The sequence below is a fragment of the Cetorhinus maximus genome, chromosome 15, assembly GCF_964194155.1.
Source record: "Cetorhinus maximus chromosome 15, sCetMax3.hap1.1, whole genome shotgun sequence".
Classification (NCBI taxonomy): Eukaryota; Metazoa; Chordata; class Chondrichthyes; order Lamniformes; family Cetorhinidae; genus Cetorhinus; species Cetorhinus maximus.
This window is the reverse complement of record NC_135893.1, coordinates 25,887,999-25,914,965: the sequence shown is the minus strand read 5'-3', so window position 1 is coordinate 25,914,965 and position 26,967 is coordinate 25,887,999. Positions and strand designations below refer to the sequence as shown.

At 41.2% G+C, this 26,967-nt stretch overlaps 1 protein-coding gene across 1 annotated transcript in view; it reads left to right on the top strand.

The window, feature by feature from the left end:
- Positions 1–26,967, top strand: part of vps13d (vacuolar protein sorting 13 homolog D) — a 280,943-nt gene that overhangs the window by 183,413 nt on the left and 70,563 nt on the right. Inside the window, exons 57-64 of the mRNA XM_078558176.1 lie at positions 6,668–6,835; positions 9,162–9,281; positions 12,734–12,883; positions 13,729–13,884; positions 16,296–16,392; positions 20,443–20,591; positions 22,327–22,461; positions 24,483–24,650. Of these exons, the coding sequence (XP_078414302.1) occupies positions 6,668–6,835; positions 9,162–9,281; positions 12,734–12,883; positions 13,729–13,884; positions 16,296–16,392; positions 20,443–20,591; positions 22,327–22,461; positions 24,483–24,650 (1,143 nt within the window). The remainder of the gene's footprint in view (positions 1–6,667; positions 6,836–9,161; positions 9,282–12,733; positions 12,884–13,728; positions 13,885–16,295; positions 16,393–20,442; positions 20,592–22,326; positions 22,462–24,482; positions 24,651–26,967) is intronic.

The window sequence follows — 26,967 nt, the reverse complement described above, 5'->3', positions numbered from 1 at the left end:
AGTGAACCTTCACCAATTTTTATTTCAGCCACCGATAAGTGTCCAAGTAACCAATTCAACAGTCACTTTAGCTCTATCTCACCTTACAGTCTCTATCATGAAAAAATGAGGGAGGGAGCAAAAAGCCACACAGGACAATTTCAAGTTGCTTCTTATTGTCACTGGCTTATTCAGCATGTTTGTACACCTACATTACAGCAAAACCCCACCTTTTGCATGTTGCTCTTCACCTTAAATAGCTTCCACCCATTACTACTCCCAGTGGCAGATCTGTAATCATCAGCACTTAAGCCCTAATGTTTGCTCAAAATACTCAGGCTATCCAAACTTAAAAGGACAAAATCTATAATGGTGCACTTTTGTGGATATTTTCCAGCATTGCCATACATACGAGTCAATTTTACAAATTGTAACAAAATTTACAAATCTGGAACTTCACCAGATGGAAGCTTTTGTAGGATGTGACATTTCAGTGTCTTAATTAGAATGAACATTTCACACTACCATCATTGTGCTTTACTGAAAGGCTGCTGGTGACCAGCGGGGTTAGATGCAGATTTGATCAACCATTCTTGAACTTTGACTAGTTGACGGAGAAACTAAATGAAAGACACTTTGTCAGTGAGCAAAGAGGAAGGAAGTTGGAAGAGTTACCTGAGCTGTTTTTGTAATTCTTAATTTGAACCCTTCTCGAGAACAAGACTAGCTGAAGCTTGGAAGCAAATTGAGACCTGGAAGCATGTCTGGTGCCCAGCCTGTCAAAGCAAGAATAATACATCATTCTGGGCACCTAAAAAGGGGAAGCAACATATAAATGATATAATCAAGGATTGTATTTCTTATTGAAGATGCATGGCATCCTTCAGTCTGAAGTCATCTTTAAATACCTGACAACTATCATTCTGCTGACACAAAGCAAATAGTTTCATTTTTTTTTAACCTTTTTGTCGTCTTCTGATTTCCTATTTTATGGGGAGTAATCATTGCAGCCCTTGCAACCATCCTTCATTTGCAAACGGATTACAGCTGAGGTAACTGAATGAAGACTTGGACTTTGGTAAGAGGGGGTGTTCAGTGAAGTGGGGGAGGTGGTGTTTGTTTCCTTTTTCTATCTTTCTCACCCTGTAGGAATTGGTTCTTGCTCTACTAAAGGAAAGGAGCTAGCTGTTTGGTATCTGCTAATTGGTAAGTTCTATTATCTCCCTAAGGTTTAAATAGTATGCAAATGGGTGTTATGGTTAATAAAATATACTTAAAAGCAGCATAAATAAGTGATTTGATATAATTAAGTAATTATTTAAAACATCTTAAGAATGGCAGGACAGGTGATGTGTCAAGGCTGCAGCATGTGGAAGCTCCTGGATAACATTGTGATCCAGGGCAAACACATCTGCAGTAAGTGTTTGCGGCTTGAGGAACTTTGGCTTAGAGTCATTAAGCTGGAGGCTGAGCTGCAGACTCTGCAACACATCAGGGAGGGGAAAGTTACTTGGATTCTTTGTACTAGGAGGCAGTCACATCACTTTAGATAGGATCTTCTGATTTGGTCAGGGACAGAATGGTGTGACTGTAAGTGAGGCAGATAAGGGGACCCAGAGTGCAGGAGTGTGAGCCTCTGCAATTGTCCGATAGGTTTGAGATTCTCTTTGGATGAGAACAGGGGCTGCAGGGTGGATGAGCAAACTGACCATGGCACTGTGGTACAAGAAGCCATTCAAGTGGGGGGAGCAAAAAGGAACGTAGTGGTAGTAGGGGACAGTATAGTAAGAGGGATTGACACTTCTGTGTAGTAAAGAGCGAGAGTCCAGGCAGCTTTGTTGCCCGCCCGGTGCCAGGGTTCAGGACATCTGCTCAGGACTGGAGAGGAACTTGCAATGGGAGGGGGAGGATCCAGTTGTCGTGGTCCATGTAAGTACCAATGACATAGGTAGAACTAGGAAAGAGTTTCTGCGCAGAGTATGAGGAGCTAGGCACTAAATTGAAAAGCAGAACCTCAAAGGTTATAATCTCTAGATTATTACCTGAGCTGCGTGCGAATTGGCATTGGGTACATAAAATTAGAAAGATGAACACGTGGCTTAAAGACTGGTGTGGGAGAAGTGGGTTCCGGTTTGTGGGACACTGGCACCAGTACTGGGGAAAGTGGAGGCTGTACCGTTGGGACAGTCTACACCTGAACCAGGCTGAGACCAGTGTTCTTGCGAACTGCATAACTAGGGAAGTAGAGAGGGTTTTAAATTAAATAGTGGGGGCAAGGGATCAAATGTGGAAAGTTTAGTATATCAAAGAGTAGACACAAGGTAAGAGAGGAAAATAGTAATATGGGAAATGTGGGTTGAGGAATGACAGGAAGGGATAGAGAGAAAAAAACCAAAGAATGCACAAAGAATCAAGACTAGATGTCACAAAGATAACAAAAAGACTAAGCTAAAGGCTGTGTTTCTGAATGCGTGTAGCATTCATAACAAGGTAAATGAATTGATAGGGCATATTGAAGTATGTAAATATGATCTGATAGCCATTACGGAGATCTGGCTGCAAGATCACAAGGATTGGGTCCTGAATATTGAGGAATATATGACCTTCAAGAAAAAAAGGAAGCTAGGTAAATGTGGAGGGGTAGTACTGTTAATCAAGAATGGCATTTGTGCAACAGTTAGAGATGACCTTGGTTCAGGAGATCAGGATGTCGAATCGGCTTGTGTGGAGATGAAGAATAGTAGGGGCAAGAAGTCACTAGTAGGAGTGACCTACAGGCCCCCTGACAGTAACCACAATGTTGAGTGAATGGGAAAAAACCTGGCAAATGGAGTATAATGTGGGAATATGTGAAGTTACTTACTTTAGCAGGAAGAATAAAAAAGCAGAGTATCACTTAAACGGAGAACGACCGCAGAATTCCGAGGTGCATAGGGATCTAGGTATTCTTGTGCATGTGTCACAAAATGTTAGTATGCAGGTACAGCATGCAATCAAGAAGGCTAATGGAATACGAGAGGAATTGAACATAAAAGTAAGGATGTTATGCTTCAGTTATACAGAGCATTGGTGAGACCACATCTTGAATATTGTGTGCAGTTTTGGTCTCCTTATTTAAGGAAGGATGTAAGTGCATTGGAGGCAGTTCAGAAGAGGTTACTAGATTGACACCTGGAATGAGCGGGTTGTCTTATGAGGATAGGTTGGACAGGCTGGGCTTGTTTCCACTTGAGTTTAGAAGAGTGAAGGGTGACTTGATTGAATTAGATAAGATCCTAAATGGTCTTGACAAGATGGACGTGGAAAGAATGTTTCCTCTTGCAGGTTAGTCCAGAACTAGGGGGCACTGTTTTAAAACTAGGGGTCACCCTTTTAGGACACAGATGAGAATTTTTTTTTCTCAGAGGGTTGTGCGACTTTGGAACTCTCTGCCACAGAAGGCAGTGGAAGCAGAGTCACTGAATATTTTTTAAGGCAGAGGTAGATGGATTCCCTTGCCTAACAAGAATCTAAGGTTAAAAGCAAAAAACTGCGGATGCTGGAAATCCAAAACAAAAATACCTGGAAAAGCTCAGGCCTGACAGCATCTGCGGAGAGGAACACAGTTAACGTTTTGGGTCCGTATGACTCTTCAACAGAACTAAGAAAAAATAGAAAAGAGGTGAAATATAAGTTGGTTTAAGTGCGGGGGTAGGACAAGTAGAGCTGGATAGAGGGCCAGGGATAGGTGGAGATAGCCAAAAGATGTCATAGACAAAAGGACAAAGAGTGGTGATAATATCTAAGGAATGTGATAATAGGTGACATTAAGGGTAGAAAGCAGGACGAGTAAGGTACAGATAGCCCTAGTGGGGGTGGGGTGGGGGGAAGGGATCGAAATAGGCTAAAAGGTAGAGGTAAAACAATGGATGGAAATACATTTAAAAATAATGGAAATAGGTGGGAAAAGAAAAACCTATATAAATTATTGGAAGAAAGGGGGATCAGAAAGGGGGTGTGGATGGAGGAGAGAGTTCATGATCTAAAATTGTTGAACTCAATATTCAGCCCGGAAGGCTGTAAAGTGCCTAGTCGGAAAATGAGGTGCTGTTCCTCCAGTTTGCGTTGAGCTTCACTGGAACAATGCAGCAGGCCAAGGACGGACATGTGGGCATGAGAGCAGGGTGGAGTATTGAAATGGCAAGCAACAGGGAGGTCTGGGTCATGCTTGCGGACAGACCGAAGGTGTTCCGCAAAGCTGTCACCCAGTCTGCGTTTGGTCTCTCCAATGTAGAGGAAACCACATTGGGAGCAGCGAATGCAGTAGACTAAATTGAGGGAAGTGCAAGTGAAATGCTGCTTCACTTGAAAGGAGTTTGGGCTCTTGGACGGTGAGGAGAGGGGAAGTAAAGGGCAGGTGTTGCACCTTCTGCGGTTGCATGGGAAGGTGCCGTGGGACAGGGTTGAGGTGTAGGGGGTGATGGAGGAGTGCCACCACCAAACACATCTTCCCTTCACCCCCCCTTGGTGGCATTGCGCAGGGATCGTTCCCTCTGGGACACCCTGGTCTACTCCTCCATCACCCCCTACACCTCAACCCCCTCCCACGGCACCTTCCCATGCAACCACAGAAGGTGCAACACCTGCCCCTTTACTTCCCTTCTGCTCACCGTCTAAGGGCCCCAAACACTCCTTTCAAGTGAAGCAGCATTTCACTTGCACTTCCCTCAATTTAGTCTACTGCATTCGCTGCTCCCAATGCGGTTTCCTCTACATTGGAGAGACCAAACGCAGACTGGGTGACCGCTTTGCAGAACACCTTTGGTTTTTCCGCAAGCATGACCCAGACCTCCCTGTTGCTTGCCATTTCAGCACTCCACCCTGCTCTCATGTCCACATGTCCGTCCTTGGCCTGCTGCATTGTTCCAGTGAAGCTCAACGCAAACTGGAGGAACAGCACCTCATCTTCCGACTAGGCACTTTACAGCCTTCCGGTCTGAATATTGAGTTCAACAATTTTAGATCATGAACTCTGTCCTCCGTCCCCACCCTCTTTCCGATCCCCCTTTTTTCCAATAATTTATATCGACTTTTCTTTTCCCACCTATTTCCATTATTTTTAAATGTATTTCCATCCATTGTTTTATCTCTACCTTTTAGACTATTTTGATCCCTTCCCCCCACCCCTCCCCCACTAGGGCTATCTGTACCTTGCTCGTCCTGCTTTCTATTCTTAATGTCACCTATTATCACATTCCTTAGATAATATCACCACCTTCAACACCTCTTTGTCCTTTTGTCTATGACATCTTTTGGCTATCTCCGTCTATCACTGGCCCTCTAACCAGCTCTACTTGTCCCACCCCCTCCTTAAACCAGTTTATATTTCACCTCTTCTATTTTTTCTTAGTTCTGTTGAAGAGTCATACGGACTCGAAACGTTAACTGTGTTCCTCTCCGCAGATGCATTTCAGATCTGTTGAGTTTTTCCAAGAATCTAAGCTTATTGGGGGTAGATGGGAATGTGGAACTCGAAACACAAACAGATCAGCCATGATCTTATTGAATGGCGGAGCAGGCTGGAGGGGCTGAATGGCCTACTTCTCCTATTTAATATATTCATGTTAGAGAGAGAGTGTTGGATATCACCCTTGATCCTGATCCTATTCTCTCCCAACATCCACTGATATACTTTTCACACAAATCATAAATAAAAAATATTTTCCTCTTCTCCATTCTGTAGCACCAACTGCTGAGATAAGTTAAGAATCAAACTTGCTGCCTTCTGCTCTGTATGGTTTGATACTACTGCCAGTTTTATTTGAATAAAGGCAGGCTTGTATTTATATAACATCATCACACCACTCAGAAATACCTCAAACCATTCCACGTACAGTTAGTTACTTTGTAGTGACATGCTACATAGACAATGAGTGATGTGAAGATAGGTTTGTTGCAAGCTAATACCCCTGTTTTTAATAAAATATATTTTTTGACTACTCCATAATTAAAGTGGAACATAGGGCTGCTCTCAAGACCCAAGTTCATACCCCAACCTTGACTGGTGTTTGTTCATTAGTTCCCAAGAGAATTGGCCAGTTTTGCCCAAGTTGCCTCAGGAGGCGAAAGTTTCTCAAATTGAGATACTCCATTTACATGCTTCAAAACAGCAGACAGCATAGTCCATCAGTGATATCACTGAGTTTAGTAAACTGGCCTATTCAGTCCTTTGACGAAGGATGATGTGCTTGGATTACTTTGTGGGGCGAGGGACAAATGGACGAGTACAAGTCCAGATTTGCAAGAAATCAGACCTGTTGTAGGGCAGGAAAAGGTTTCAGAGACACGGAAGAATAAGGCCCTGGAGGGATTTGAACACAGATGGAGTTTTCAAATTCAAGGCATTGGTGTACGAGGAGCCATTGTAGCTCAACCATTGCAGGGGTCTGATGGTTGAGTAGGGTTTGGTGCAGGTTAGGATACTTTAAGCTGCATGTATTTCAAGAGATGTTGCCCCATGCCACAAATTTGTCCTGCACGTGGATGCGTTGTTGCTAATCTGCATCTATAGTCAACCCATATGTGCTTAGCACATTGACCAAGTACAGAACGGAAATAAATATGCCCTGACCTTTTTCCTCACATCCTTTTTAATGTGCTTGTGGGGATATTGATTGTCAGTGAACTGTATCTGTGCTCATTTATCTAGGTATCAAAAGGCTTATACGACGGAGCGGAGGTAGTACTGGGTCCAGATCCTTCCCTTGGCCTAGAACAAGTTCCAATTGAGCAGCAGTTCATAAACCAGAAGATGAGACCTGGTTCAGGAGTTCTGGCTTTGCGTGTCATTCCTGATGGTCCAACACGAGTGTTGCAGGTAACCTGTTGCCTATCAATTAGCAAGTGCAACTAAAATGCAAGATTAATAAAACAGTATGATCAAACATGCTGACAAAGAGAGCATTATTATCATACATTAGAAGGTAATATTCTTGGTTGAATGCTCTATCCACCTTTGGATCACAACTCTATTACCCAACACTGAAGCATAATTTCCCAGGTAGCTTCCCTGTTATCCCCTCACACTGCATCCAACCTTGTTGTTTTCCAACCTGATATAGCCCATTTTCACCGCCTTCACAAAATACATTAACAGGACTCTCCTTGATACCAGTTGTTTGAACCTGCTTCTGTTACATTAAAGTAATTTCTTCTTAAGTCTGTTCTTCCCCAACCCTCTCCCTTGTATACTTTGTACCAACTTATACCAATGATCCTTCTGCCACCTTCCAACACTTGACAATTTTAGGTTCTCTGCCACCAATCATCTTTTGGTTATGAACATATAACCCCTTTAAACCTTCATTGTTTACCAGAAGAGCCTATTCCTTGAACAGTAGTCCAATTAGTTCCCATTCATCACCACCCTTTTCTCCACTTGAATAACTACTCCTTACATTACACTTCCTCAGATAAAAGGTGTCACACTAGGACCTCAATTACACCCTAGGTGTGTGCTTATCTTTTTTTTTGAGATATATGGAAGACTCTTTATTCCATTGTTAATTATTCCTTCTTCTTGACCATTGCCTCTGCTTTCTGCTTTGAATCTTATTTTGAGAATTTCAATTTTCACCCATCCCTCACCTTTCCATGGTTCAACTCTAACTCTTCCCTCACCTTCCAGGATTCCTCCTCTTCCAGCTGACATGAGCTTTCCACAGATATCTATTTCTGAATTCCACAAATGCCTGGATATACTTCGGCCCGCAATGGTTTCTGTAAAGACTCCTTCCCTTTCTCCCTGTTTCTTTACCTTTATTGTGTTTAGTCTAATTCTTCACTTTCCTCACCAGAGCTTCTAAAATGTTTTTTTTCAACCAAGAATTCCCTGCAACAGTGATCAAAATGACCCTGGGTCACATGCGCTCCATTTCTTGTACCTGTGATCACACCCCCTAAACTCATGGAAGCAAAATGACTTTTTTTTTATCCGTTGTCTATCCCACAGCCTCAGATCATTTGTCATTCTGTCTATACAATTCCACTGCCATGCACAGTTCCCTGCACTTTTCACCGTCCTTTCCAGGATACCTTTGATTACTATTTCAGAACCCAACTTCCAGCTTCCCTTTCTCAGCATATTCACATGCAACAGCAGCAGAAACAGCACTTAACTCATTCAGCTGTCCCTATGCTAAAGATCATGTTTCCAAACATATCTTCAGTGTGAGACAATCCTAAAGTACTGTGTAATGATAATGTAGTTTTGGCTGATCAGGATGTGTTCTCCTTTACATTGGGGGACCCAGACACAAATTAGTTGACCTCTCTGCCCAAAAGCCTCAGTTCTTTCCGCAGCTGTGACCTTGACGTCCCTCGGCATTTTAACCACTCTGTCTTTACTGTCTCTGGGCTCCCTATTGTTCCAAATTCAGGAATAGCATGTCATCTTTTCCTGGTCACTAAATTAAGTAACTTTACATCTGAGCAGCATTCCTATATACTTTACAGCAGGGGTTATTGGTGACATGGAACAAACTTTTTCATTCCAAACAGTTCCAAACATTAATGGTTTTTGATACAAACCTTTTATGTGAACATAGTTTTGACCCAGGATGTTGGCCTGATTTTCTTCTCATAAATGATGAGCCACCCTGTGCTTTCAGCAGTTGTTATTTTTGAGCTCCTATATTTGCAAGGTTCTAGTTTATTTTTTTTAAGTTCCTCTTTTTCTTTTCATGGCCCCCTTTTGCCTTTTTCACTTTTGCTTTTTGCATGTTCTTTGATTGTCTTTCCATTGTTTCACTGAGTTGAGTTTTATCACCTATCAGTTTTCTATTAATAGGCTGCAGTTAATTCAATTAATTACCTCTGATTTTGGAATATCAGTAGTTTGTATCTTCTTTCCTCCTTTTGTTCTTGACCCTACAGAAATCTTGTTTATCTTGCAGTTTTGAATTCTGACCAAAAATTCTACCCAAAGTATTAAACTTCCCCTTGATGCTAATAATACCAGCAGTTTTGTTTCTGCATAAGATTAGTTTGTGAATTTCCCAGGTGTCTTGTGTGGAAAATTTGTTTTCATATTTCTATTTATAATTTGATGTAATTGCACAGATTCCTTTGGGTCTGATTTTTTTGTTTGACCCAATTGGTGATTTTAATTTAGTTGACCTTCTCACCAAATTGGTTTGCTACAGATTACTGACCAACAGCATCGCAGAACAAATCGTTCCCTCACAGGAAATGAAGACTGCCCAATAGTAGAAATCGGTGAAATTCGGAAGTTAAAGAATTTGGAAGCTGAACAAGAATTAGAGGTGTGTGAGGTGTTTCATTCCTGTGTTTGCTTGTAGCCTGTAAAAGCCCTATGTTTGATTTTGTATTTGTTTTATTCATTCAAGGAATGTGGGCTTCACTGGTTAGGCTAACATTTATTGCCCATCCCTAATTGTCCTTAAGAAGGTGGTGGTGAGCTGCTTTCTTGAACCGCTGCAGTCCATGTGGTGTAGGTACACCCACAGTGCTGTTAGGGAGGGAGTTCCTGGATTTTGACCCAGCGACAGTGAAGGAGTGGCAATATATTTCCAAGTCAGGATGGTGAGTGGCTTGGTGGGGAACTTCCAGGTGGTGGTGTTCCTATGTATCTCCTGCCCTTGCCGTTCTGGATAATAGTGGTCATGGGTTTGGAAGGTGCTGTCTAAGGATCCTTGGTGAATTTCTGCAGTGCATCTTGTAGATGGTACACATTGCTGCTACTGTGCGTAAGTGGTGAAGGGAGTGAGTGTTTGTGGATGGGGTACCAATCAAATGGGCTGCTTGGCCCTGGATGGTGTCAAGCTTCTTAAGTGTTGTTGGAGCTGCACTCATCCAGGCAAGTGGAGAGTATTCCATCACACTCCTGAATTGTGCCTTGTAGATGGTGGGCAGGCTTTGGGGAGGTTACTCGCCATAGGATTCCTAGCCTCTGACCAGCTCTTGTAGCCACAGTATTAATATGGCTAGTCCAGTTCAGTTTCTGGCTAATGGTTACCCCCAGGATGATGTCAGTGGGGGAATTCAGTGATAGTAATGCCATTGAATGTCAAGGGGCAATGGTTAGATTCTCTCCTGTTGGAGATGGTCATTGCCTGGCACTTGTGTGGCGCGAATGTTACTTGCCACTTGTCAGCCCAAGCCTGGATGTTGCCCAGGTCTTGCCACATGTGGACATGGACTGCTTCAGTATCTGACGAGTCGCGAATGGTGCTGAACATTATGCAATCATCAATGAACTTCCCCACTTCTGACTTTATGATGGAAGAAGGGTCATTGATGAAGCAGCTGAAGATGGTTGAGCCTAGGGCACTACCCTGAGGAACTCCTGCAGTGATGTCGTGGAGCTGAGATGACTGACCTCCAACAACCACAACCATCTTGCTTTGTACTAAATATGACTCCAACCAGCGGAGAGTTTTTCCCGATTCCCATTGATTCCGATTTTACTAGGGCTCCTTGATGCCACACTTGGTCAAATACAACCTTGATGTCAAGGACAGTCATTCTCACCTCACCTCGAGTTCAGCTCTTCTGTGCATGTTTGAACCAAGGCTGCGATGAGGTCAGGAGCTGAGTGGCCCTGACAGAACCCAAACTGAGCATCAGTGAGCAGGTCATTGCTAAGCAGGTGCTGCTTGGTAGCACTGTTGATGACCCCTTCCATCACTTCACTGATGATTGAGAGTAGACTGATGGGGCTGTAATTGGTCAGGTTGGATTTGTCCTGCTTTGTGTGTACTGGACATTTCCAAAGCTCCTTTCTGTCAGGCAAACATGAACACGAAGATTGAGTGAAAAGAATCACCAATCTTAATGGTATATAATGAACCATTTAATGAATTATTAACCAAGTGCAACTTCCTTACCAATGTAGAGGTGTCAGCTGTGGCTCAGTTCATAGCACCCTCGCCTTTGAATCAGAGGGTTGTGGGTTCATGTCCCACTCCCGGAAACCAAGAACTGTGATTGTACTCGAAAGAGTTGCAATCTGTGACTGTTGATAACTCGAAAGAGTTTCCTTACCAATGTAGAGGTGTCAGCTGTGGCTCAGTTCATAGCACCCACACCTTTGAATCAGAGGGTTGTGGGTTCATGTCCCACTCCCGGAAAACCAAGAACTGTGATTGTACTCGAAAGAAGTTGCAATCTGTGACTGTTGGTAACTCGAAAGAGTTTCCTTACCAATGTAGAGGTGTCAGCTGTGGCTCAGTTCATAGCACCCTCGCCTTTGAATCAGAGGGTTGTGGGTTCATGTCCCACTCCTGGAAACCAAGAACTGTGATTGTACTCGAAAGAGTTGCAATCTGTGACTATTGATAACTCAAAAGAGTTTCCTTACCAATGTAGAGGTGTCAGCTGTGGCTCAGTTCATAGCACCCTCGCCTTTGAATCAGAGGGTTGTGGGTTCATGTCCCACTCCCGTAAACCAAGAACTGTGATTGTACTCAAAAGAGTTGCAATCTGTGACTGTTGATAACTCGAAAGAGTTTCCTTACCAATGTATCTGCAAACCCACAGCCAAATGCTGGCATCTCATTTCCACCCAGCCATCTACAAAGAAGAATCATCCTTGACACGAGGGATTGCTGATGGTGGATATGTATTACCTGAACACAGTAGTTAATGACAACTGTGCCTGTACGTGCCGCCTCAATGGAGCAGGAAGAATGAGAACATAAAGTTGATTTTGGAAAACCCCCACATTCAAGTTAATAGTTGATGTTGAGCAACAAGAGCTATTGCATATTTATTTAAACAGTGTATGTCAAAAAGAATAGATTCTCCTTTCCGTACTCAGAGATTGAGGAAAGCGATCAGAAAAAACTTTAAAGAACAATTGTTAGAATGAGGAATGTTTTGCCACAGGAAGATGTTTAGGTAGAAACCATTGCTTTTTTTAAAAAGGAAAAGTGAATAAAAAATTCAAGCAAAGATAGAGGAGCATAAAGAGAGAGGAAGACAATAGGGTTAGTTTTGAATTGCTCTAACAAAGAGTAGGCACAAACACTTTGGGAACAAAAGCCTACTTCTGTACTCTAACCTGTTACTGTTTTGTGAATGTTGAATCAGGTTCACTTTGCAATGCTTCCCAATTCAGAGAGCACATTTTGACTGTGTTCATTCATCCTCTAATGTAGTCCAAGATGGATTTAGTTCAACACAACTTCTGTAAAGCAAGTCGGATTTAGAGGAGCTCAGCCGTGGCTCACTGGATTACCTGGCTCCAGTGTTTCCTAACAGCTTTCTTTCTCTTGAAGGAAGATAAAACTATTTCTGGTTAACATCCCAACCATCTGTGTGAGCCAATTCCTATCCTGTTCCTCCCCACAGGTCTGTAAATACACCATGCAGGATCCCCTGTTGCTCAGTGATTAAATGTTATGAGCCATGCAGAACAGAACATCCAAGTTTCATTCCTGGTCTTTTAATTCAGCCATTTCTCACACTAATTTCTGTTGAATAATCTGCGAACTGCACAGGTGTGAATATCAGGTGGATACTCAATTGGAGGGCAGTGATGACCTACTGGCCTCCTGACGTTCACTGCCAAGGGTCACACGTGTGTGAGGTATTAAAATATTGTCAGTGTCTGTGAAACCATGCCCAAGAGTCAGTACCTTAGAAGAATAAATTTTAAAAATCAGCGTAAGGAAAATAATCTTTGGTAACTACCGTGGAATTAAATATTGTACCCATGTAAAATTGTAACTTTCACTGTGCTGTAAATTTGCAGATTTTAGTGAAACTGGATGGGGGAGTTGGTTTGTCGCTGGTTAACAAAGCCCCTGAGGAATTGGTGTTTACCACTTTAACAGGAATAGATGTTCATTACACCCAGACTGCCACCAGTCAGATGCTGGAGGTCAGCATTCATGATGTACAGGTAATGAAGCGTCTTTGAGCAATGTATTCTTCAAAGGTTGGGCACCCTGTAGTCCCTTCCAGAATATTTTGAAAACACATCCTACAATAGTATGAATGGCAGAGTGGTGAAAGAATTGCAAGCTTGCCTCATTGCAGTTTGGAACTTCAAGGTTCAGGTTCAAGCCTAGGCAGGGAAGTAGCATATAGCTCAGGTGACTGTTTGGAGCATGAGAACGATCGAAATGGAGGAGTTGGGGGGTGGGGGGGTGGGGGGGGCGGGGGGGTGGGCAGCAATAGGCAGATTTGCTTTATCTTCATGCAGCTGAGAATTTCCTATAGTTCAGTAGCAGAAAAGCATTGAAGTCTGAGAGAGTGAGTGGGGCAGTGAGATTAATTTTGGATTGCATTAACAAAGAGTCGGCAGGGGGTCCATCTGTGCTCTAAATTGTTATAGATCTATGGAATCAGGTCTGATGCCCCCATGATCAAACAGTCTGCCAACATTTGCTGTCTAGATCCGACTTGGTGAGGTTGTCAGCATCTATGGAATGGTATTGCAGTAAGTGTTCAGGTCCCTTAGGATGGGAATAAGACACTTTATTGGCGAGGACATGACGGCTACTTGTAAATCCCTATGGCTTATTTCTACCATTCATGAGCTTGCAGTTAGTTTTGTTGGGAAATGCTCCTGATAGCATGAATCTCCATTAAAAGGGTACTGGGGGGCCATTAGGTTTGTAGGTGAAAGAGCATTTCTTTGGAAAACCATGTTTGCTCATACAAGGACAAAGGCCAACTTTTTTGTTGTTTTAATATTAAATATTAAATGCTTCTAAGACTTTGTTTATTTCTGTATTTCAATAGATTGATAACCAGCTCTTGGGGACAACGCAACCTGTGATACTCTCACTGACCCCCAACAGCCTTGAAAGTGAAATAGATAGCATTGAAACAGGCCCTGCTGTTCAGATCAATGCAATGAAGATCCCTAGCAAGAGTGCACTGACTGAACTTTTCAAGGTGTGTGCCCAGTAATGCCGCTGTTTTAAGTTTCTGAATACTGATGTGTTCTATATTATTTGGTGAAATGCACAATAACGTAGAGAAATACAGAACAGAAACAAGACATGTGGCCCAACTTGTCCATGCTCCACACGAGCTTCCTCGTGCCCCTCTTCATCTAACTCTTTGCACACCTTTCATCCTGAGTTTAGATGGGTTTTTAAAACAAATAAGATCTGAATCAAACGTTTATCATGGAGATTGATGTTCAGTTGTCTCTAGTTTCTCTGCACAAGGCCCACAGCTTTACCTTCAATAGTAAGCCGCTTTGAACATTCAGTAGCTTCCAATAAAACTGAATAGACCTCTACTCTCAACTGCCTCATTTATAGAGATACCTACCACCTAGTGCAAAACACAGCCATGTAGACCAAAAGGCCTTAGGTTTGATTCCCAGACTCAGCTGATCTTAGCTGGGACACCAGTTGCAGTACTGTAGTAGTCCTAAATAGAGGAACACTCAGCTAGGGTTTCTGCACTTGCTCACTAGCCAGTGTTTGCTACAAGAAAATTTATGGGCGTGGATATTAGGTGAGAATAGGCACAACGTTGACTGTGAAGCGCTACTGTAGCCGAATAGCCTGTCAACATGTCATCCTGTATGTGAAACATAATGGAGGGCTTCCAAAATTTTGAGGGGAGAAAAGTGACTTTTGCCAATCTGATTTTGCGCATCCTTTGTGGCCACCAGGTGGCAAACACAACCTATAAGATCTGCCCAAGGAATGATGTCCGTTTACGTGGAATTTGAAGGTGCCCCCATCTTACATGTCTGGTTAACCATCCAGACTCTGGTTTCCCAACAATGAAAGGTTGCTTCATCCTGCAGTCTCAAGATAAGGGTGAAAACAATGATATCCCCCTATTCCCTCAGCATTGATGAGGCTGTCTACCCAAACTCGTTTAAATGGAGGCCCATTCCTACTGGTGAGTCATTCCTAAAAGGGAACATAGTTCCATGTATTTACTTGGGTCTGCAATCTGTCTCACTCTTTCTTGATCACAAAATCTCCCATTTTCCTGGTGGTATCATCTTAGAGCATTGATTAAGTACAGGCAGCAGTCCCATTACAGTGTTGTATTCTTGGTTCAGCATTGGTGTCAAACAACCAAAACCCAGCACAAAAGTTTTTATTTTATGCTGTAGTAAGTTCCTTCAATAGCAGGTGTTTGCTATACAAATGAGATCCATGCTAGTTTAATTTGGGCACTAACACCATTGTGTAAAAGGAGCTTTTAAGTTTGACTGAAGCAATTATTTTAAAGTTGTGTCCTTTGCTTCCAGATTTTCTTCCCATTCTCAAAGGAAATGTCTTATGCTGCAGACAATTCCTCAAGTGCAGGCAGCCCCGATACTTTACCCAAGTGGCCTGTCTTAATAAGTGAGCCAAGGCATAAAGTATCAACATGCAATTTGACTTCGAAGGGCATCACAGCTGAGCCCGGTCCTGTCCTCACTATACATTGACATGCCAACATTTTTCAGCAGGGTTACCAAATTGGAATTAAGCATGAACCTTGGCTGACTCCCCTTCCCCCTGCCCCTTAAGCTGCAGTAATGAGGCCAATTACACTTCAGCTGCTGCCTTGGCTGAAATCAACCAACTCAGAACAAGCTAGAAATCAAATGTAGCAGTTCAACTCACCAGAAATCAAACTTCTAGCTGCAGAACTTGAAAGCTGTTACCACTTCTCATTCTGCCATGCCCCATGTCTTTAGTTTTGCTTGTGTTACGAGCCCCAAACCCATCACCATGGCCTTGAAAATCTGATTGTAGTTTGTACTGCTAGTCTGTGCATCTGCAGAATAAATTCAAACAAACTCCGTAGGCTCAAGTATATCAAGTGTTTGCAATAATTTCTAGCATCACTGGCCTCTGGTGCAATGCCTGGCATTTTAAGTTAGACCACTAGAAATTATGACCAAATTCTGGATGCTGAAAAATAGTGGGCAGTGTTGCAGTGCATCATTTTCTCAGTTTGTTTTGTCCCAATTTCCTTATATCATCCCACCACCTCCATGCACGCACGCTCATCATTGTTAAGAAGTAGCACTTCCCACATGCACAGGATCAAGCAGAAAGCAACTCACAGCAGGGGCAAGAGAATCAGTGGTTCTGTCACTATCTGGTAACCAATTACAGAGACTTGAGGATTTATGAACAGGGTACCTTCACCTGTTAGTATTAAATGTGTTTTGGAGAGGGGTGAAAAAAAGAGTAGAGAAAATATTTGAAAATAGTAGTGCTAAAATTACAGTGGTAATCAAGGAAGTTTGTTAGACTTGGTTTTGGGGGTTTGTTGCCAAAGAAATAAGTTATAATGTTTATTAAGTTGTCTCATTTTATGTGACATTTCTGAATCTGCAGCATCTTATGATCACAGTGCGGAAATTAACAGTTCAAATCGAAGAGAAACTCTTACTGAAGCTGCTGCACTTCTTTGGCTTGGGGCAATTGGATCAAGGTATGAGACATTAACCAGGTTGCTGATCTTATTTGGGTTCCCAGTACAATAACTGCTGCCAATTGTCCCATTGCATGTTAAAGTTGGATTCTGGAAACTGCGCAAGGTTGCCCATTGCATTATGTTGATATACTGATGTGTTGCTAAAAGTTATCATGAATTCCTAGGCACTGTTTACCAAGACTGAGTTATCCATTTTACGTGTCCCATCTCTTGGGGAGTCCAGAAAATAATGGAATGGTACACCCTAGGATGAAGGAGTCTGTAGCATAATTGTCCAGCAACAGCGGCCTTCATCCAGACATAGACAAGTATTTGAAAGCAGGTTTATTTTTTCTATTTTTGATTTGTGTAAAAACTAGCACTAATAGACTTGATGAGTCGTTCCCTCTGTATTCATATGATACCTCTCTTGTGGAGAGAGGGGAAATTGGAAGGAGAGTTCAGTGTTGCCTCAAGAATTTTTGCAAAAACAATGATGGGTGTCTGAAATTATCTGCCTGAACTGTTAAAAATGCACAACCATACAGTTGCAGGTTTTATCCTTTCACATTTGAGTCACATCTAGAAAGGGTTTTGAGTTGCATTATGGAAGGATAAAGCACTGGTGGGGTATTGGACTGTCATGTAGTGGCAGTGGTTCAAACAATTTAAGATGAAGAATTTAAAAGCAACTTACCAAATGAAAATGTATTCACTTATGTACAAATTCTACAATGAATACTGCTCAATAAGCCTAACCACAAAACTGGATTTGTTGCTTAGCCACTGTCACTTGCCTCTTCTCAGCTAAAACAAAAACAAGAGACTTACATTTATTTTGCCTTTCACAACCAATTGATGTCCCAAAGTGCATTTCAGTCAATGAAGTACTTTTGAAGCATAGCCACTGTTATAATGTATGAAGTGTGCCCATCAATTTGCACTAAAGTAAGCTCCCACAAACAGCAACAGATAATCTAATATTGTGATGTTGATTGAGCAATAAATATTGGCCAGGACACCAGGGGTAATATCCCTGATCTACTTCGGAATAATGCCAAGGAATCATTTATGTCCACCTGAGAAGGCACAGAGGGCCTTGATTTTAACTTCTCAAAGATGGCACCTCCGATAGTGCAGCACTCCCTCTGTACTGCACTAAGTGTAAATCTTGATTTTTGTGCTCAAGTCCTGGAGCAGGACTTGAATCCACAATCTTCTGACACAGAGGCAAGAGTGCTACCAGGGCTGACTCGGAAGCACTGTTGGAAAAAATTTAGACGCAGTCACTCATCTACCTTCTTTCACTTGAGAAGTGAAGTTGCAAGTTTTCTACATGGGATACCAAAAGGGAGAAAATAATAGGCTTATATTTTGTCTTAACAATCTGTTTTAAATCATGTAGAAAATTTCATTGTGGCATTTGTCGATGCTATCTCAAAGAATGGAGAGAAAATTAACCTTTCTGCTGTACATTCCTACTAATTATTTTCTTTAAGCCTGATGTGTAATTTGATTTTTCTATTCCTGAATCCCTAGGAACAGCATTTATCCCTTAAGTACTAGTGTTAATATTTTGTTTTCCCACATCAACCATTCTTTTCCCCCTTTTGTGATTGTCAATTGATGTTCATTTAGGGTTAATTTTAAGCTGTGGTCCCACACACACATGGAGTTGCACTGAGCTAATGCCAGTTTATTTTGTCTTGGGAATTACTGCAGGCAAGAAGGAGGGAATTTCATTCAGTCAGTCAGGCTAGATTTGAACTCGTATCCCAGAGGTGAAAGGAATCGTTTGCTTAAGTCATGTCAATGTATTACCCAATTCCTTTGTAAATATATTTATTTATTGTTTAGTAATGTTTCAAATTCAACCAGAAGTTTGTTGCATATAGAAGCTTTAATTTACTCAAGTTGAAAGCGCACATGGCAAGAGCAGAGGACTGCAATCTCCCTGAAGAGTTCAATAATTTAGGCTGCTAATTATACAATTAACTCTTTGTTTACCCTTCCTGGCTTTGGGATGCATAGTTTTGTGATTTCAATTATTTGTACAATCCAGTTTTACTGGATATTTAGAACACTCATTACAGTACACATCTCTTTACAAAAGCTCATTACACCAAATTAAATTGCTGTCATTCCACGAGGCGGTTTAATTTGCATTTAACTAACATTGAAATGTATGTGTCATAGAATAACTTGTCTACAGCCTGGCCTGGCACCCAAGGGCTTTTGAATTGATGCCAGTAAGCTAGGTAGTAAGAGATTTCCAGAGGTACCACCGATTGAGCACATGTAGATTTCCAGCAGGGCCTCTGAGTGGTGATCAGAGATTCATTTATCTTCCTCTTTACTTATCCCTTTTGAGCTCAGGGAGGCTGTGGTCAACAAACTCAACACATAATGAAAGTCAAACCTAGTCTTCTGAGCCTCTGTGACTTTACTTACTGAACCTATAGCAGACATGTTCAAGGACTTTTTTAAAATTAGAATTACTTTGTTAGAAAACTATGAAGCATTTACATATTTCCACTCTGTTATAACCCTTTGGTCTATGATATTTTGTAAACATTTTGTGCATTTTCCATCAGTCACAACCTCCAGTGGAGGGATTCCAATGATGCAATAGAGTTGTCTAGAGCAGGGCCATTTGAGACCTGGATCCTGGCAATCCAAACCATGAGCCCGAGTCTATTTATGCTTAGGTCTACTCGCTGATTTGTTCTGTTGGTATTTTTTTGGTCTGGAGGTTTGGAAAGAACCATTTTTGGAGCTGTTGCCCCATTGTTGGATAAATTCCAAATTGGAACACTGCAAGCTGTTCATATTAATAGCTTGAGATATATGCAAACTTAGGAAACAAGGATTTAAGCTTTACGTGACCCACAGAGCTCTCTGGTTTGCACCTATATGGCCCATAAAGGTTAAAAACTTTGGTCAACTCCTGTTGTATGAAATAGTAACTATCTGGAGTGAGTTACTGGCTAGAAACTAATTGAGGTGCTTGGATTATTTATATATAGAATAGCAGAAATGCAGCAATGAGTTACAGGCTGAAAACTAATTGAGGAGCTCAAAAGAGCTTGGTAGCTTTTTTCTGAAACTTGCGATTAATTTGCAGCCTTGAAATCCTGGTGGGATATGTTAATCATTATAATCCAAGCTGTAAAATTTGCAGGATAGTTTCATGTAATTTTAATTCTCAGTGGCATCCACTATTGATCCTAACTGCCATCATACTTCACTTCATTGATGTTCACCTGGAAGGAAGGATCAAGGCTTTTGATGTTTCTAGTGACAAATTGAAAAAAATTATAATAATTAGTTGCAAATTCCATGGTCCATTTATATAACTGTATGCCTGGTAGGGAAGATCTTTACTATGTTACTTGAATGGGAAGTCATCTAAATTTAGACCTACAGAGAAACTTACAGAAGTACATATGCAGTTTCAAGTTCTGTTTTAAGTTGAAATCTCCTATGTATAATTTTCCTCTATGTTATCTGATCGTTGGAGCAGCTGCGATGAGATTTGGTGGGTTGGGGTTCCCCTGTGTAGGCTAGAAGATAACCCTCCTCTTGTTTGACCACCATTGACTTGTAAGCACAAAACATGGCTGCACAGCGTATGAGCTCTTGAAAAAGATCGTGGGAACCTCTTGCCATATGGTTGTAGTAAATTCTACAAAGCAATCTTTCTAAAAAGAAAACTTCTTGCAGTAGATTTAGCCCTCTTTGATTCTCTAAAGATGCCATTAGTGAATTGATAAATGTGTAAAGTTTACATTTAATTGAAATTTCTATCAGTATTATTTAATTATTGTTTCATATCAAATTAAAATACTTGTCATCATCACCTTATCATTGAGCAGCGAAAATTATATTTGAGTAAGGCATGTAGCTGATAAGCATATTTAGCCCTGGTTGTCTGTAGAACAAAGCCCCATAAACTACCTATTAATTGCATTCATTATTAAGGAGCAGTTCACTCCTCAGATATGAAGGGCTGACAAGGGCCTATTATTTTAAGTTTTGCTTCACTTTGTCTCCTTCCTTCCCTCACAGATGTAGAAAAACCAGATGAAAATGCCCCTGAACAGAACAGTGAGCAAGGTGGGACAGCAAAACGCTACTATTTTGAAAATCTCAAACTCAGCATGCCACAAATCAAGATGAGTGTGTTCACCTCTAGCAAACTACCTGTCGAACTCAAGGTGAGTTTCTTCAGGCCACGCTGCATACATCTTAAGGAGCACCAAACTTTTTTTTTCAAAAGAAGCTTGATAATGTTGGTGATAGCCAGAGGATTCCACAATCCTGGCCACAGTAATGGGTTCAATAAGTTTATTGTTGACGCTTCGAGTCCTCATGACCCTTCAACAGAAGGTTGAAGGGTCATGAGGACTCGAAACGTCAATTCTTTTCTTCTCCGCCGATGCTGCCAGACCTGCTGAGTTTTTCCAGGTAATTCTGTTTTTGTTTTGGATTTCCAGCATCCATAGTAGTTTTTTGTTTATATCAATAAGTTTATTACTTATGCTAAATAATAAATGAAGGAGCACATAGTAAACAAGAGCTGGCTGAAATACAGCCGCTATTGTACTTTATTTGTGAAGCCCAGTGACATGCCCTTCTGCTGTATCTTTTGGAACAGAGCAGCAACTTCAGTTAATAATGCCAAATTCAAGCGGTTCACTTACAGTTTAATTTAGAGATGGTGTTTTTGTGTGTAGTTAATTATGCAAAATTATTTTTTAATTTAAGCCTGTAACTTGGCTTGGGTAGCATACATTTTATGTGTATTCCTTGAATGGGATGCTTTGTATTATAATTCCTTGCAGTTGCCTTTTTCTGGCTCCATAACTGGTTATTTATCAATGAGATCTGTATATGATAGAGCCTATATGAAATACCAGAGTATGTAAAACTAATGGTATTGCTCCCTTCTCTCTTTAACATATCCCCTTTCACCGCTCCCTTTCCATCCCTTTCACCCTTCCCCCACCCTTTTGACCCACTCCCTCTTTTTACATCCTCCTCTCTTTTTCATCCTTCCCCACCCCTTTTTCATCCTTCCCCACCCCTTTTTCATCCTTCCCACCCCTTTTTCAGAACGTACCCAACTTTTCAGCAGGATCCCCCCCACCCCCGCAGTGGTCATAAACTTTCCAAGAAGATTTTTTCTAGGGCTTCCAAAAACCACACCACGCACAAATTATCTGTGGGAGAAAATACAATTTTCCTGTGGTTTTCACATTGCTAACCCTGCCGTCAAGAGACGTGGGTGTGTCTTTGCACCCAAGACATTCCTAACCTGCCAAAAAGCGCCACAAAAATTATGAGGTCAGGAAGGCACAGGAAAATTGTTTTTCCAGGAAAAAAAAATTAGTTCAGCATTTCACGACTCGCTTTGCACCTCCATTGGCAGACAAAAATCTGGCCTCTTGTCTTCTGACTAAAAGGTGAGTGTGCTGTGAGCTGAGCCAAGCTGAATTTTAAATTTAAGACAGATGTCAGAAAAAGATTCAAAGATATGTTTGGAATAATCCACCAAGCAAGACAAAAGAAGTAAAATCGCAGGTTATTCAATTATAGTTAGATAGGAGTGTTGGATTACTAGAGGAATTAACTGATGCAGGTGAGTGGGCTTTTCTTATTCCTGTCATTTTGTTTAGGTTCTTACCACATTCAGACTTTTGGCCTTTGCAAATGACAAGATCAAACCATATGAATCATCCTAATCTTATGACAGGTTTCACTCCCAACTGGCTGTCAATACCAGTTGTCACTGAATAGAATGAAAGTGACATGTTAGTTTAGAGCAACCTGAAGCTCCTCTCTGCCTGTAACATGACATTCCAACTGAGCGTCCACTGTGAACTCCCAGAACTCATGATCTTTTGCTGCTGTCATGCAGGTATCAATTTGGTGCTTTTTTTGTTGTTGTAGGCTTTGAGGGGCGTTCTGGGAATCCGGTTGATCCGGTTTGAGGATGCAGTTATTCACTTGGATCCATACACCCGAGTGCACCCGTATGAGACACAGGAATTTATCATCAATGATATTCTCAAGCACTTTAAGGAGGTGAGCATTAGAGTGGTCAGTAGAACTGGTCAGATCTCGCATTGTTGGTCAAGAAGAACAAAATTCATATTTTCCAGTGTGTGAATGTGTCCCAAATAGGAAGTGATGATCCTCTCTAAGAAACTTTTTCAGTCTAAGCAGTGATGCAGGCACATGAAAGTACAACCAAAAGTTGTTAGTTAAAGCCATGATTGAATGGTGGAGCAGGCTTGAAGGACTGAATAGCCTAGTACTATTATTATGTTGTTATGTTCTTAGTCTGTGCAGACTTTAGAACAGTATCAACAGTGTTTTACTTCTGACAGCATTTACTTCTGTACCACCACCACCCCTCAAGTGTTTAGGGTAACCCAAGCATCGTTTATTAGTTTTCTTGGTTTTATTGTGCACAATACTGGATCCCTGTTAAGATTTTCAAACTACTCTTCTTACTCCCTGTATTGGGATTGCAAAGTTACATTGTTTTGACCACAAAGAGAGCTTCATAGGCAAACCTTTTGGTTCATAATCTGTTTGGTCATTCTTCATGTGGGAACCTAGACAGGGTAAATGATGGCATGCTCTTTAATTCCTCAAGGAGCAGCCAGGCTGAACCCAGTATTGCCCTCGCCAAGATCCACTTAAGTGTACATTCCAAACAAAGTGGGAACTCTGGCTGATTCTCATCCCAGCCCCCGTACCTAGGAAAAGGAAAATGACCAATTGTGGCAGCTTTGTTCACATCAGCTAACTTTACATGGGTCATGAACCTGAGACATTTCAGACCTGCATGACTCAATACTAGACAGGGTGGTGTGTTTACTAAATCAACTATTTAAGGGAACACAGATTTTGCAACTTTAAACATTTGCAAGTGGCACACTCAATGTGTATGAATCATTATCATTAGTTGGTGACATCTCTGACTCCCAACTGTCAATACTAATTTGTAATAAATTGAGTTCTTAGAGCAGCCTAAAGCAATGCCGTATCTGTTACTGTGTGTAACACATCATTATCCCATGTATATTCATTACTATAATTGTAACCACTCCTCTCTCATCTCTATTACTTGTAAATTTTGCTCATGATCTCAGTATTGTCTGATCTCAGTTGTCCAGATCAGTGACTTATGTCATGGTTCAGAGAATAAAGGCACTGTGTGGTATGATATTGAATCATACAGACTATAATTGACAGGTCAGAGATTCAATTCCGTGTTGGTGATAATTTAACTAGTTCCAGCTTGGACAGTGGTCAGGGCACTACATTTGACCATTTTAAACTCAGGATACTATGGATTGATCTTGACCGATCCCCTTATTTTTAAGTGCAATGATCCCCACCCCTGCCCCATATCCCAATATCCTGCTGATGATCAGTTTCTGTGTTTTTGCACATAGAATGTGTCCTTGGGTGGGGTACAGGATGCCTGCTAATGGTGATGGAACTATACTAGCATGAGTCAGTGCCTCCGGGGAATGAGGAGATTATATGTGGTGAAGGGAACTTCAAAATTACTAATGAAGAGAAAATATCTGGAAAGAATCTCGTATCAAAAATACCTGAATTATTTATCTTGATTTTCTCCATTTGGCCTCAAATCTGAATTGTTTTCCAAGTCAAAGCTCTGTATCACCACTTCTTTCAATTGAATGGGTACCGCAATGTTACTGTACTGGTATTGTTACTGGCCAGTAACCCAGAGAACCAGGAGTTCAAATCCTACCATAAAAGTTTGAGAATTTGAATTCAGCTTAAAGAAAAATCTGGAATTAAAAAGCTGGTATCAATAAAGAGTGACCATGAAGCTGTTGAATTGTCATAAGAATGTCCTATGAAAAGACAACTTCCCAGTCTGGTCTCTGAGAGTCACCCGGTCTCTCACCAATGTGAATTGACTTTTATCTGGTCTTTGACGTGGCCTTACCAGCCACTCAGTTATACAATCATCTTCTTAAGGAGCACCTGTAATGTGCCTAAGAGTGAATATTTAAAAACAATATAGTTTCAGAGGCAGTAAAATGTGTCTTTATTATCAGGAGTTGATGAGTCAGGCGACTCGAATCCTGGGCTCGGTGGATTTTTTGGGTAATCCCATGGGGCTTCTGAACGATGTATCAGAGGGTGTCTCAGGACTGATCAAATATGGAAACGTTGGAGGCCTGATACGAAATGTCACACATGGTGTCTCCAATTCGGCTGCTAAGGTATGCTACACAAACATAAATCAAGCTGATTGGTGTTTTATTCATGATGCTGCTGTTAATGTGCGTAGATTTATGTCCATCTACTGGCTGGGAGTTTCTTCTTTTAAAATGGAAACTTTAAGCATATGATCAGTGGTATTAGTTGAAGTCTGATGTATTGATGCTCTGATTTTGAAAATATTAAAGTAGGAGATTCCAGTGGAATATCAATAACATGTAATGATGTATGTAAAATTCACAGTCACACTGGGTGTTTTATTTTTATCAGGATTTTGAAGCAGCCGAATGCTGGCTATTGTAAATATTTGTATTAAACTCACTTAACATTGCAACTGGGACTGCACATCATAAATAATATATTAGCGGAGAAGAGTTTTGAGACATTCTCAGATTGTGTTTTATAAATGCAAGTTCACTTTTCTGAACAGTGAAAATGCCCAGCAATGTAATTATACATTTTGGCCTTCCTGTCATAAGTTGTGCATGATGCAAACATTTTGACCTGGACAACACTAGAGTGATTACAAATCTGTCACTGGACCAATGAGAGCAATAGGAAATAATATATTAAAAGCATCACACACAGTGTATTGGCATGGTCCTAAACAATATCAGCTAAATGGTCATTTTAAAAAATTGCATATTAGCATCAATACACAAATAACTCTAGTGACCGACACAGTAAATTGTCAGATTAGATTCCTAACACAGAGGCCTTTTCAGTGGAAACATGATATAAAAAGTCAGGTGCACAGGTGAGTGCACCCAGTTTGTAATAATTCCAATTTTCTGGCAATTAATTTTCATTTGCATCTATGACATCTTTTGCAAATATTAATATGCAAAGCATTGCAATGTAAAAGGGAAGGTGGCTGCAACAAGAACATTTATGGGTATATACAATGCTGGAAGAGCCCTGGAGGTCTATCAACATCTGTAATGAGTAAAGGCAGGTTAATGTTGCATGTGTAAACTCTCCCTGGAAAATGGAAACAGGAAGAAAAGAAAATCCCTTAATAGGGCTGAATGAAACAGATGTGGGAGTATACCAGCTCTTGTTGGAAAGGGGCAGAATGGATTTGATCTCCAAACAGAACTACAGCAGCGAATACTTTGTGTTTTTGCTGACAGGAAGTGAGTGGCTGTTGACTGAATCTGGAAACTCAAAAGGGTAGGAAGAGCAGTAAGCTATAATTAAGAATTAGCTTTTAACTTTAAAACTAAAGCACTTCCTCCTCCAATTGACTATATTTCATAATTACTGTAAATGCCAGCATATAAGTCACACCTTAATTTGGGATGGGGGTGGAGTGAACCCAACAGAAGTACCACATTTTTCCAGCTTTTAAAACCAAAGCCCAACACACTTTATGGACAGTTCTCAGTCACAGTTTAAAGTAGCCTTGTTATGTCCTTAGACTATAACTAGTGAATGATTGTGTATGTAGAAAATGGCTCAATATTGTCCACCAATTCAGTGAGTAAGCAATATGTAGATAAGAGTTAAAAATTAGTACTCCAGGTGCAGAGCTTCATGCAGCAGGAGTAAATATCAGGGACTGGACCTGAAGGAGACCTGCCCAATTTCTAAATTATTCCAAATTAATACCAAGACGAAACTGTTGGGAGTTTCCATTTCTGTTGACAAGTGTAAGAGTTGTAAATGAAAAGAGTTTGGGCACTGCTTAGTGGCATGAGGGTGTAACCAAGAGCTATCCATAATTTAACATTCTTTGACAGTCCTCTCACAAGCATTATTGTACTGCTGTTTTTTTTTTCAACTGAAACATCTGGGTGAAGGGACGAAATCTATAGGCAAGACATCAGGTTTGAGAAGAGTGGCAGATTGCACTACCTAAACTGTTAGTAATGTTGTGAGGGTTGGGGAAAGAAGCGATTGCTGCAGTTGGTCTGACTTCATCATATAGGTAATAGTGGAAACGAGTGAGCACAGCCTCACTGAACTGAATAACAGATCACAGGTATGAACAGAGAGATAAAGGAGGACGAATGCTGTACCACAGTCACCAGAAAATGTTATTTGTGATTAGCTAGAGCCATTTTGTTGAGATGAGCAGAAATCTGATTAGAAGCATTCAGATATGGAATTGCGGGAAAGGTAGGTATGAATTCAGGAGGAGACAGCATGATGACAGACCTTGGAGAAGAAAGGGAAGCTGGAGTTTGTGCAGTTGCAATAACAGAGGAATCGAGGATGGTTTTTTTTAAAGGGTGAAACAGTGCACAAGGAACTGTTCACAATGGTAGCTTGCATATGGGACAGGAAGTTCAGTGCTCAAGAGTTTAGTCGGAATGT